Genomic DNA, 13,620 nt, shown 5'->3' with positions numbered 1-13,620 from the left:
AGATCACAGAAGTATCGATGCGCGAGCCGCTACCGTTGGGGCAACTTCTTCTGTCTCCGGTCGTCGAAGAAGCCCCGCTCTGCCTACCTTATTATAGGGCAAGGAGCCGTTCCCTGTTCGGCGTCGTTGGAGCGAAGGAGGTCTTCGTCTTGGTGGTGGCGGTTTGTTTGTTTGGTTCTTGTGTATTCTCTTGTTAAGGTTTTTCGCACGGCTTTCCTTAAATAACCGTGCATTTGTATCGGTTTTCGGACCCGGTTTTCCTCATAAACATGGCTAATTCTAATCTTCTAATCGAATCACGGGGATCGACCGTTGCGTCCTCAGAAAAAAGTAGGGGGGGTTTAGAATTTAATGGTAGCAGAGTCGAAAATATTAATCTTTGGGCTAATTAGATAATGACGATAGACAGAGTCGAAAATATTAATCTTTGGTCTAATAATACCCTGTACCTATATTTCATATCAGAGGCAGGGAGTATAAACGTGCTGCGACTTTGATAGCGCCCTTTTCATCCGGCTTAAGAGACTTGGAGGAGCTGGCGAATCCGCCGCAGGAGTCGGCGGCGGGGCAGTTGGAGGGCGCATGGGGGGCAGCGCGTGTTCGGAATAAGCATGATACTTTGGCACAGGTTTTTGCTTCCTTCCCACCGAATGTGTCCTTCAGGCGTAGCCTTGTTGGACCTAAACTGGTGGCCTGGACGGAGCTCCTGAATCGCCTTGTCAATGTTAATTTGTCCACCGGACGGGATGAGTTTCTTTGGAACCTTCACCCTAGTGGTTTGTTTTCGGTCAAGTCAATGTATCAGGATTTGGTTAACTCTGACATACCGAATTCTAATGATGGGATTTGGAAGTTAAAGATTCCTCTCAAAATAAAAATATTCCTTTGGTTCTTGCGGCGCGGGGTCACTCTAACTAAAGACAACCTGCTAAAGCGGAATTGGATCAGGGTAGCTCAAAGTGCAGTTTCTGTCATGAGGATGAGACTATTGTACACCTCTTTTTTCGGTGTCATGTCTCTCGACCAGTATGGTCAATAGTCCAAATAGCTTCTAATCTTTTTCCTCCTCTGATGTTTCTCATATGTTTGGGTCTTGGTTACGTGGGGTTAATAATAGATTGAGAGCACTTATTTTGGTTGGGGCTGCAGCTTTATGTTGGACAATTTGGCTATGTAGAAATGATCATATTTTAATTGCAAGAAATTAACTTCTCCTATGTAGGTGTTATATTCATGCACACTTTGGCTCCGTACTTGGTCTACGCTACTCGAGCCAGCGGATCGCCAACTGGCTTTGATGGCGTGCAGCAAACTAGAGCAAGTGGTCAGGGTCATTTTCAGCCATCATGAGTGACGGTCTAGTCGCCAGATTGAGTCTGCTTAGAGTCGTTATATTTCTTTTGATGTAATAAGTTTGTGGTGTGGTACTTTGGCTGTGTGCGTCTCGGTGCAGAGGCCGAAGGTGTGATATTCTTTAGTTGTATCACTCGATATAACGTTGAGATCAATACAAGCTTCCATTTTTGAAAAAAAAGGCTGGAGACGTGGCCAGCATGGCGTCGCAGCCGTGGCCGGCGTTGGGGCAGGGGACGCGGATGATGGAGTCTACCAGGGTCTCCATGTCGTGGCAAAGGCGGTAGCCCTGTTGTTGTTGTCGCCGGTTGTCGGGGCGCGGCACACGTGGCACTTGTTGGATGATGCGGATGCGGCGGCCAGCTTGTCGCGGCACGGCTGGCAGAGCACGTGCCGCACGGCGCACGGGAAGATGGGCGGCCTCAGCGGGAGCCAGCAGACGCCGCATTCCAGGCCGGGCCGTGGACGTCCTCCCCCCTCACGTTGGCCAGGGCCTGCCGCTTCGACGCCGGGGGCCATGTACGAGTGTAGATAGAGCCAAAGTCTTGGAGGCGAGTTTGACTAGTTTCCGTCTTGCCATGTGTGTTTATGTTGTGTCCGATTCGGTTTCTGCCTCGTTATCTAGATACCTGTTTTTATTTCCTTTTTATTTTTAACGGAGGTCGGAGGCTATCTACCTGGATTTTTTTTCTCTCCAAATTTAAGCCCTGCTTATGAAGGACACAACAAATTAAACCTGGGCTACCTCCGGCAGTTCAAAACAAAGAAAAAGTAAAAAGAGCGGTGACCTCTGAGATTTGTGTGTTCAATCGAGTTCAAGTTGGGCCTAAAAAAAAAGAGTTCAAGATGAGCAAATTAGTTATTAGTGAGGCTAGATGTGACGATCAAGCACTTATTTTTTACCGGCACTTATCTTTTCCGCTGGCTGATTTTCGGTATTTTTTTATGTTTTTGGAGAAAATGAACATTAGATCCAACCTGTTTTTTCCATACGAATGAAGCAAAAACCATTCCTTAGGATGGCAAGTACACAATCCTATGTTTTCCACTTCGAATCTGCTAGCGAGCAGTCGCCTGAGAATTAGTTTTTCTCAGTCAACGCATGTGGGAGGTTGGATCAGGCATCAAGATTTGTGCAATAAGGAGAAAACGGATAGTTTGAGAAAAATAAATAAGGCAGCGTTCAGAACTAGTCAGAATCATCTTGCTGGTCTGGTGGTCATCTATTGGAGGTCTTGAGTGAGGTTTGCTGTTCAATTCTTCATCACGCCAATTTTACGTAAGTTTTTTTCTTTTAATTTCTTCACTTTATCTTTTTTGTTTCTGTTGGTTTTTTTTTGTATCATCAAACACAATTTTTCACATATTATTTGTGCAACCCTAGCGTATTAACTTATGTTTATTCAGTTGCATTGTAATTTTCTTAGTTGCATCAACGGTGCAAATGTAATTTTAAGAGTTATGCCCATAATTTAAAAAATAGCACGTGAAAGTTTAGGTGCAACTTTAAAAATACGTATACGTAAGTTTTTTTCTTTTAATTTCTTCACTTTATCTTTTTGTTTCTGTTGGTTTATTTTTGTATCATCAAACACAATTTTTCACATATTATTTGTGCAACCCTAGCGTATTAACTTATGTTTATTCAGTTGCATTGTAATTTTCTTAGTTGCATCAACAGTGCAAATGTAATTTTAAGAGTTATGCCCATAATTTAAAAAATAGCACGTGAAAGTTTAGGTGCAACTTTAAAAATACGTATACGTAAGTTTTTTTCTTTTTATTTCTTCACTTTATCTTTTTTGTTTCTGTTGGTTTTTTTTGTATCATCAAACACAAATTTTCACATATTATTTGTGCAACCCTAGCGTATTAACTGATGTTTATTCAGTTGCATTGTAATTTTCTTAGTTGCATCAACGGTGCAAATGTAATTTTAAGAGTTATGCCCATAATTTAAAAAATAGCACGTGAAAGTTTAGGTGCAACTTTAAAAATAGCAAGTGAAAGTTTAGGTGCAATATAAAAATTGCTCGTGAAAGTTTATGTGCGTATATGCTTTCCGATATCAAAAATCATTTGCTAAAAAAAAGCTATCAAAAATCATTACCAAACTTACATGTGTAATACAGGACCAGAATAGAGGGTAATGTGCTTAGTAGAGACAAGATCGACTAAGAATTTGTTAATCACACAGTCAACATAGCCCTAGTCATTCCCTTTCCACTTTTACTATGTTTTGTTTTCCTTTAAACTGAATGAGCCGCTTTTCACACCATCGAATATCGACAGAAACTATAGGAGACCGAGCACACAAAACTAACATATGCTGAAACCTTGATAGTCCCCTCCATGTCCGGCCGAATCGACTTAGGCATGACGAACTGGAAGCGGTCCTCTAGGCCGGGCAGTCGCCACTATCGGTTTCGTCGTTGTGCCGCGAGACGTCGAGCTCGAGGTCGCATCCATCAATGCCGCCTCCGCCAGCGTCCAGGCACACAGGGTAGATGGCGCATCCAAGACGCCGCCTGCTGGACACCACCAGCAGTAGGCAGATAAGGCGCTTGGCGGCGGCATCGTAGGAGTCGCCGACGTCCAGGACGTTGAAGCCGTGGCGGAGCTGGATCTCCTGCCATCGCCGATGCGTGAGCTTGGTTAAGGGCCACCTGTGCACGGAGGGGAAGTGCTGCAGGAGCTTCGCCATGGAGCCGGCGAAGCCGCAGGCTTTTGCCGGGCAGTGGCATGGTCGGCAGGGGCATGTCTTGACATGGGCTTGCCGGTCGTAGTAGGCTGGCTTTGCGGAGCAGCCCCGGGCGGCATTGGGGCATGGCATGCGGATGGACTCCAGCAGCTTCTCCAGGCCGTGGTTCCACCGGTAGCCCCCGTTGTCGTCGACGATCTCGCCGCGGCACACGGGGCATCGCGCCGACGTCTGGACCAGCTTGTCGCGGCACGGCAGGCAGAACACGTGGCCGACCTGACACTGCAAGCAAACATGTATGAGATCGAGATGTATCAATGTATGCACGGTTTGTTACGGTGTATCGGCAGAGCTAGATGTACACAAGCAAATTAACATGAAATCGATCGAGGGACAAAGAAGTTTGGTACCTGGAAGATGGGCGGCTTGAGAGGGAGCCAGCAGACGCCGCAATGGAGGGCGCCGGTGTCCTCGACTGTCACGTTCACCAGCGCATTGCGCTTTGAAGGCGCAGCCATACCTGCTCTGCACAGGGGACATAGAGGCTTAGGATTCAGTCTATGTCAAGTGAGAATTATTATCGGTGTCTCTTTCTTTGACATCGTCCAGCCATAACAAAACTTTGAGAGAGAAAAACCCAGCTGGTGCTTAGTATAATAAATTAGGCAAAATTAGGAACAAACAAGCATTGTATTGTAAGAGTAATTTCAGAAGAAAAAGCACCAGCCATACAACGACTGCGCTGCGGCAGCTAGCGACCGTGGCACCTGGCAAATGGCGGTGGGTAATGTCAATCGATCGGCGACGTGTGGTGGTGCTAGATCGATGCAAAGGACATGGGACAGCCAAAATATGGATACTAGCAGAGTGTCCGTACGTTGCAACGGAACAAACTAATATATGACATAACCCGATCAAAAAAACTAATAAATGACATAAGAAATGGTCATATTTCATGAGAGCTACCAAACAGTTAACAATTGCAGGTTCAACAATCTAATGCATGGTTGGATTCAGAGAGGTACCATACTACCATTTAATCAACAAGTACCTCGAAGAGGGTCTTTTTATTTTATTTTCATCCTGAAATAGAAGCTCACAACATTTGACAGTCTCTTTGCAACTGCACAGAAGAGCACCAAATCCCATTGCATGTGTTTCCCATCTATGACAGCCTATTACAGAATAGAAGTATAAAAGGAGGTTGTACATTTGTGCAGTATTCTCTGAACGACCAAAGGAATCAAGCTAATCTGTAGCACCTGTTTCTTCCATTGTGAAACATAAATGCACAGCTGAAACATATGAATTTGGACAAAAGAACCATGAGAAAATGCAGACATGAACGAAGGAGAGAGCATCCTGTTTGAAACATACATGTCTTTTTTTTAAGTCTATTATATACCCATGTCTTGCCTGAAGAAACTACTCAATGCAGAATAAAGAAACCAACAGTGATGGTGGCCAGATAAAAAACTTTCAAGCACACATGGTTGTGCGGCATTCACGAACCAATGCATAAACTTCACATGTGAACTCAACGAAAAAATGTTCTCCAAGAAGATCTTTAGTGATACATCAGCTTTCAGTACAGCATTAGCTACGCCATTGACGATGGATTTGGCACCAGAATCTGCATCTCATTGGAAAACTGGAACTTAACCCCATGGAAAGTAGATCTTCGCTAGAAACTTGAAGGTCAGTATGAATAATTCAAAGATAGATAGGACCTTTAAGCAGTTAGCCGCCTGAAATATAGAGAATATTTTTTTAATATCCTGTACTAATGCATTCTCTGTAAATTACAATCACCATACCCAGCCACCCAGGACCATACAACATTAAGTTCTTGGTAATTAGAACTTTTCTTGCCATAGCTACAAAAGACCCGGTAAGAATAAGAGGATGTGGAGGGTGTCGGAGGAGTTGCCTGTTCGACGGAAGGGGCAGATGGTCCGCGCAGGTCGGGGGCTCGGGGTGATGCAGCTTCCTCAAAGTCAGACCCGAGCACTGGGTAGTCGCGGCGCAGCTGTCCGGCCTTTGGACGGAGCAGCGGGTGGACGTCGGCGCGGTGCATTGGCCGGAGAATGGACCGTCAGGGCAGTGCGGCGGGCGGAGGATGGTGGAAGACGAAGCAACGGAGTCAATGACTGACGATGGAAAACTCATGGTTGCCGGCGACCTGCGGGCGGCAAACAGGGCTAGTGATCCAATGTCAAAGATGCGCTAGGGACTGCCGCCAGGAACCGCATAGCCCCGTTCAGACCCCGCCACCCCTTTAGATCCGCCGCATCCCGCTGCGCCCAGACCTCGTCGTCCTTCGGACTGTGCCACAGTTTGGATCTCGCAGCCCCTGACCGGGATGGGGTGCGTGCGACAGAGGCGAGGAGGGGCAGAAGCGGCGGCCTCGAGAGAGGCGAGGAGGGGCAGTGGTGGACGACATGGTAGCTGTAGCGGCGGGACAATCGCTGGGACGGAGGATTGGATGAGGAGGAAAGATTTCGTAGGGATTGTTTTTGTTGTGAGGGGCGTTGGTTTTGTTTTTGTTCGGGAGGGACCGTGGGGTTAGAGTATGGTTTTCTTGACGAGGCTTTTGCCATGCGTGATGGTGAGGGAGGACGGTTTTTTCACGAGGATTATTCCGTTCCGTGCGGGCGCGCGAGGGAAAGGACGTACGAGACCAACGTATGCAAACTGGAAATTAATGAGCAGTAATAGATATGGATCGATCAACGACCCACAGCATGCACACGATTTGATTGGGAGGATTTGTTTCCTTTGGTTACTGTTGAGAAACTTGTCAGATCCAAGTCAGATCATAACCTTTTGCTTTTAAATTCCAATGATGGTCCCTTCATTTGAAAAAAAAAGAGTTTCATTTTGATCTTGCTTGGTTAAAGAATGAAGATTTTTTTCCTAAGGTGGCTGAGATTTGGAATCAACCAGTCACTAAGGATAATATTGTTGATATTATTAATATCAAGCTGAAGAAATTTAAAAAATATTTTAAAGGTTGGAGATCTCACTTGTTTGGAATGAATAGAAAGAAAAGAAATGACCTTAAGGAGGAACTTGCTGCCATTGAACAATGGAAGGAGGTAGCTGTCTTGTCTCCTAACATGTTTGGTAGAAAAGTGGATATTCTTACTGAACTTGATAATCTTGATGCTAATGAGGAGTTAGGTTGGGTCCAGAAATCTCATGAAAACTGGATTTGGAAAGGGATCAAAATACTGCCTACTTCCATAGGGTTGCTAATGGCAGAAGAGAAAAAACACTATTCATAATCTCAAAGATGGGGAGGTTAATATCGAGGGAACTAAAAATCTTTTGGCCATGCTACTTCTTATTATAAAGATCTTTTTGGCCCTGTTTCTGGCAATTTGTTTCATATTGACTCTGATCTTTGGGAAGCTAATGAGATCTTATCTGTTCAAGATAATGATGATCTGACTAAACCTTTTACTATGGAGGAAATTAAACATGCTCTGTTCTCTATGAAACCCGATAAGGCTCTTGGTCCTGACAATATCCCTATTGAATTTTTTCAAGCTGCTTGGCCTATTGTCTCCTCTGATATTTTTAACATGTTCCAAGAATTTCATAAGGGGACTTTGGAGGTACAAAGATTGAATTATGGCATTATTACTTTGCTGCCTAAACTGAGTGGTGCTGATAAGATTTAACAATTTAGACCCATTTGTTTGCTTAAATGTATCTACAAGTGGCTGACTAAATCCCTCACTATTAGATTGGAACCCTATGCTGATAAGCTGATTAGTATTCAACAGAATGCTTTTATTAAAAAAGAAATATTATGGATGGGGTCTTAACCTTGCATGAAGTCATGCATCATATTCATGTTAAGAAAAGAGACTGGTGTGATTTTGAGAAAGTTTATGACAAAGTTAATTGGGATTTTCTACTTTCTTTTTTTTTGAAACCACACACCCTTTTTATTAATGACTTGACACAACTGTTACATCAGTAATAAGGAGAGGGATTTTCTACTTTCTTGTCTTCATCGTAAAGGATTCAATGACAAATGGTGTCATTGGATTGATCAAGTGCTAAGGGGGGGCACTGTTAGTGTTAAGTTGAATGATTATGTGGGTCCTTACTTTGTCAATTACAAGGGGGCGAGACAGGGTGATCCTTTATCTCCCATGTTGTTTAATTTGGCTGCTGAGGTTCTTACTAAAATGGTGTTGAAAGGTCAAAGAAATAATATGTTCACTGGCTTGGCTAGTGACTTGGTTGAGAATGGACTTGCTATATTGCAGTATGCTGATGATACTGTTATCTGTTTACAGCATGATTAGGAGAAAACCATTAACCTAAAGCTGTTGTTGTATATTTTTGAAATGATGTCTGGTTTGAAAATTAACTTTTTCAAGAGTGAAAACTTTCTTATGGGGGGGGGGGGGGGTTGATAATGGGATTGCTTCCTACTATGCTAACTTGTTTGGATGCCAAATTGGTTCTCTTCCTCTAAGGTACCTTGGTGTACCTGTTAGCTTTGCTACTATTAAAAATAAGGAGTGGGATTTTTTGAACACTAAATTTCTTAAAAGATTAGATGCTTGGAAAGGCTGTAGCTTGTCTATGGGTGGTAAGACTGTTTTGCTGAATTCTTGTTGATCCAGTCTTCCCTCTTATCACATGTCAATGTTTTTGTTTAATAAGACCTTTATTGAAAAGCTTGATAAACATAGAAGGAGATTTTTTTGGCAAGGTTCTGGAGATAAGAAAATGTACCATCTTGTTAAATGGTCTAGGGTGTGTAGATCTAGGAATAAAGGAGGTTTGGGTATTAAAGATCTGAGAAAACAAAATATTAGTTTGTTGTGCAAATGGTGGTGGCATCTTGATACAGGACAAGGATTATGGCAAACTATTGTTAAGCAGAAATATCTTTCTCATGCCTCTTTATCTACTGTGAAATCTAAACAAAATGATTCTCCTTGTTGGAAGGCTTTGCTTAAAGTAAAAAATTACTATCTTGCTGGTAAGAAGATTCATTTGGGTTGTGGGAACCTCATGAGATTATGGAGTGATGACTGGGATGAACCAATGGGCTGTTATCTTCTCAGTTTCCTGAACTTTTTCATATTTGCTTATCCCCTGATATTACTATCAAAGAGTTTATTGATGCTGGTCTTGTGGCTCATTTCAGAAAACAACTTAATCCTACTCTGTTGTTACAATGGAGAATGGTTAGGGATAAAGTGGGGGTTTTGCTTTTATCTGATGAGTTGGATCATGTTAGTTGGCTCCATACTAAATCTGGGATCTTCACTGTTAAATCCCTCTATACCTGGCAGGAGAGGTTCATGCATGGGGCACATAACAAGTGGATTTGGAAAGCTAAAATTCCTCTTAAAGTTCAGATTTTCCTGTGGTTGTTGTTTCAAGATGCTGTGCTTACTAGGGATTTCCTGTGCAAAAGAAATTGGAAAGGCTCTCCTTTATGCTCGTTTTGTATTCAACCTGAAAATGCCAAGCATCTGTTCTTCCTTTGTTCTGTCTCTAAGGTGGTTTGGGAAAATGTGGGTTCCCTGTTTGGAACTGCCACTATTCCCAGTTCTGTCTGGCAATATTTTGTGTGGATGCATTCTTTTCTTCCTCATGGTGATCGTTTTTTCGTTATCGGTTTAGTTGCTGTTACTTGGGCTATTTGAAGATGCAGGAATCGTGTGACTTTCCAGAATCATCACTTCCGTTCCCCTTTTGAGATTATCTTCACTGCTTGTGCTTCTGTACTGTCTTGGTCAGGTTTACAGCGGGCCGGTGACAAGGAGCTCTTGAAAGGGAGCTCAGTAGCTGATTGCCAATGCGAAGGAGCTCATGCGCAGTCTTCAGGATGATGCTTCTGTACCTTCTGATGATGGCATTGACGTGGCGCGACTATCTCTCACTCTCTGAAGATGTTTGTTGTGAAGGACTGCTCTCTTTTGTACCTTCTTTTGTTCCCCCTCCCCTGTTGACAATGTGTATCAGACTTTACATTTCCGTTAGCAATAATGGAAAGGGGGGAAAACCCCAGGTGGAATAGATATGGATCGATCGCGATCTCAGCACGGGGAGACAACGCTTGTCGCATGTTATAACGCGCCGCGCTCGACCTGGGTTGGCCCAGGACCGAAGTCCACGCACGGCCAGAAAAGACTCGGGCGGTCGGGCTTGACCTCATCGTGCGATTGGAGAAGAAATTGCATCGTTGGCTAACGAGGGGCAAGGAGTCGGAGTCCTCACGCGATGGGTAGGCTTGTGGGCTGTGTCCGCCTGTGGGCTGCGGGAGTCGATGGGCTGGGCTGCAAATCTTCTAGGCTTTGGGCTCACCGAGCAGCCTGAACCGATCCTTCCTGGCTCGGCAGGAAAATATAAACGAGCCCAAAAAGCAAACTCCGGTGTGAGTGTGTGACGGAGCATGGTAGCGACAGAACTTCAAACACACGTACACATAATTCCTAGTTAGGTGTCCGTGCGTTGCAACGGAGATAACCATCCTATCACTATTTATAACACTCTTATGTGTGTGTGTAAGTATTCCTGGTCCTTGTGACAATGTGGGAATAAAACAAATACTGTAACACAATCGACACGAAGAAAAACATGGGCATGCATGAACTCTCTTGTCTGAATTGCAAATATCTCTCTATACTGAGGCTGACGGAGACATTCACACGAAGATCTTATCGCAGAAGAAGGTAAAGAGGGTGGAGCTATGATGGCAGTGCACTGGCAAAATGCCGACCCGTTCAACACCTGACCTAAGCTTATACCCTCGGCCTGACATCTGATATAACTAAGTAACTAACTGGTGCCACCATAGAGAATGGCTTCACAATCCGAGAGATAGTTTGATGGTAAATTCTAATCATTTTTTACAACACACCATCCAATGCCTTATTAACATACACTTTCACTTCTTACAGGTGCAAGTAGTAGAACCGACGCACATTGCGTAGCAAAATAAAAAATTATGACAAAGCCAACATGTGGCTTGATTAATTTAAGAGGCATCTAAAAATTGATGATATATACAAATTCTAGGTAATTGTCCTGAGAGATAATGACATAATGTCGAAGACGAACAACAAGATAAAATTGTTCCTTGAAAGTTTACATTGTCATATTGACAAAATTTAATGGAAGAATAAAAGGCAACCCGAGCTTATGCATGTAAATTCTTGACTTGCGGATTCAGAAGTGAAAAAACCTCCAACTCTTCAATTTTCAGCCCTAAATATTCCTTTTTTTGTACTTCCTCTGTCCCATATTAAATGACTCAAATTTACTCAAATATAGATGTATCTATACTCAAAAGGCGTCTAGATACATGTAATATTTCGTCACTTAATATGGAACAGAGGGAGTACCATCTTTGCCAGAACTTCTTTTATTTATTTATTTTGAGGGAAAAGAGGATTATATTAGACAGAGGTAACAAAGTCATTACAATCTCTCTGCACTGTATTGACTCTTCTTCATCGTGCCGCACCATGATTCGGCAACTCAGAATACTCTTCAATATTCCGATACAAATATGTTTTCACCATGACTCATACAATGGATCTTGGAATAATTATATGATTCTTGCCATCGAATGTCACATGAAAACTAGTCAAAATAAGGTTCATGGCACACATTGGTAGGTCCATCCGTCTATATCCAAATGAGATAACATCAAGTTCACACTTTAAACTAAGAATACATTGTGATTGCAATAAATTACAAATTCTAAGTGGTGGGATGTACAGCTTCTCTTTAAACAAAATTATTCAACAAAGAAATTAATACGATCTCCACATATAATAAACAGAAAGCTAATGAGACGATAGAGCTAGCCAGCCAGGTGTAATATAAATGCACAATATTGGTTAATAAGATGGTACCACACTAACTTTCCCAATTTTTCTTACTGATTTTACTATGGATCTTTAAGACATGGAGGAACAAAAGAAGACATGAATTCTAGCAGTTAGTTAAAGGCAAAGTACATCAACGAATCATGTAATTAATCTGATACATGACACAATTTTTTAACAATATGCTAATGCAGGGCATGTGTTCAAGAAAAATAGGCTAGACAAACCTCAGGTTCATCAGTTGTCCAGGGAAGTCCTTGAGCAATATGTATGCGCTTTCATCCTCAATAAGCATTTCCTGTACTTCTTTAATAAACTGTTGTTCTTTGGCCCTTCCTATTTGCTGTTAAAAAAGGATTCACAGATCATAATGTATATATCAATATAGGTCATTTTAACTACTGAATCTACTACTACCGACTTGCCCATTAACAAGCAGAACATTAGCCAAAGATTTTGTTGTTCACCTCTGGTCTCAGCTTGAAAGGATGCTGGCTAGTAACCTTGAGCTTTCTATTCCAGCTGCTCCTTAGCGATTCAGATGACTGCAAGACAGCATTCATTTCAGAGAATAGAAGTTAATGTATCCTCCTGTTCCGCCAGCTCCTGCGCTCTCCAACCGACATCCTGCTGTCCCAGCTCGATCTAAAAAAGAGCAACAACTTTCCATCGATTGATCGATATAATGTGTCAACAACAAATAAACACAACCATCTAAAAACAAATAAATACAACTCCTTCTCCTGACTGCTTGTCTGAACAAACTAACCTGTTGCTGTTGCCATCGGGTGAAGTACAACGCCTGCTCGGCTCTATGTCCGGGAAATCAGACGGAACCCCAAAGTTGCTCTCATCCTTCCAAGGCTGCAACCCCGGCAGTGCCCAGGTCTCCTCTCCGGCACGATCGGCATCAGAGGAAGCGTCGGAGATGGAGAGCAGGCTCTCGAAGGCATGGACCAGGTGCTTGATGTGGCCAGCCCCAAAATCTGGCACGCTATTCAATGCATTTGCCATCACTCTGCTCCTAATCGCCCTCACCTTGCTCCTACCCTCCAATTCTGCCACATCCGCCTCGCTTCTTCCGGGCGGCGCAGGCGTGCAGCGCTTCTTCCGGGCGGAGTTGGTGGTCGGAGTCTTCGACTTCGAGTTCGGGTCAGAGTTCTCACAGGCTTGGGAGACGCACGCGCGCAAGGCGGACTTGGACGGGATCTTCACCGCCGCCGTGGTCGATGACTTGGGCGGGGTCTCCGGCGGCGCCGGGGCCGGGAGCTTGGCCGGAGTCTTTGTTGTCACCCCGAGGACCGGTGAGGAGGAGGGCTGGGACGGCGGCGGCGGCTCGATGAGGAGGAGGAGGTCGGTGGCATAACGGTGCGAGTAAAATCAGAGGAGGAAAGCGCGAGCGCGAAGGAGACAGCGGCGGCGGCCGTTTATGCTCCATGGCGGCGGCGGTCTCCGGGGCGGCGGCGCGTGCAGGCGAGGAGCGCGGCGGTGACGGGTCGTCCATAGATCTTGGCCGGTGGAGGCTAAGGCGGCCTGGGCGAGCGGAGGTGATGCAGTGCGCGCAGGAGAAGGAGAGAGAGGGCGGGGGTGGCGGCGAGGTGAGGAGGTGTGAGGGACATCGGGCCCTTTTCCTCACGGAAGGAAGGGTTAGCGATTCTGTCTTTTTTTTTGCATGCATCGTGGTGTGAGGGGGAC

The 13,620-nt window shown here is 44.2% G+C and overlaps 1 protein-coding gene across 3 annotated transcripts; it reads right to left on the bottom strand.

The window, feature by feature from the left end:
- Positions 1-3,451: 3,451 nt before the first annotated feature.
- Positions 3,452-6,604, bottom strand: LOC106866142 (E3 ubiquitin-protein ligase sina). 3 transcript variants are annotated; one of them, XM_014898895.2, is made up of 3 exons: positions 5,106-6,604; positions 4,465-4,579; positions 3,452-4,336 (listed from the first exon to the last, which is right to left on the bottom strand). In XM_014898895.2, exons 1-3 carry the CDS (start codon positions 5,264-5,266, stop codon positions 3,752-3,754), a joined length of 861 nt encoding a protein of 286 aa, XP_014754381.1. In that variant the 5' UTR covers positions 5,267-6,604; the 3' UTR covers positions 3,452-3,751. The 3 variants fall into 3 exon arrangements, with proteins under 3 accessions (XP_014754381.1, XP_024314197.1, XP_024314198.1); XM_024458429.1 differs by having other exon boundaries at positions 5,985-6,604; XM_024458430.1 differs by having other exon boundaries at positions 4,465-4,574; positions 5,985-6,604.
- Between the last annotated feature and the right edge of the window lie 7,016 nt (positions 6,605-13,620).

Source organism: Brachypodium distachyon, chromosome 2, assembly GCF_000005505.3.
Source record: "Brachypodium distachyon strain Bd21 chromosome 2, Brachypodium_distachyon_v3.0, whole genome shotgun sequence".
In the NCBI taxonomy this organism is placed as follows: Eukaryota; Viridiplantae; Streptophyta; class Magnoliopsida; order Poales; family Poaceae; genus Brachypodium; species Brachypodium distachyon.
This window is presented reverse-complemented; position numbering and strand designations above follow the sequence as displayed.

Bases quoted from the DNA above. Each gene is read 5' to 3' on its own strand.
- LOC106866142 (XM_024458429.1), bottom strand. From the start codon at position 6,223: ATGAGTTTTCCATCGTCAGTCATTGACTCCGTTGCTTCGTCTTCCACC. The intron at 4,580-5,984 runs GCAACTCCTCCG...TCCCCTGTGCAG, and splicing joins CTGCCCCTTCCGTCGAACAG to AGCAGGTATGGCTGCGCCTT. The intron at 4,337-4,464 runs GTACCAAACTTC...GTTTGCTTGCAG, and splicing joins TCAAGCCGCCCATCTTCCAG to TGTCAGGTCGGCCACGTGTT.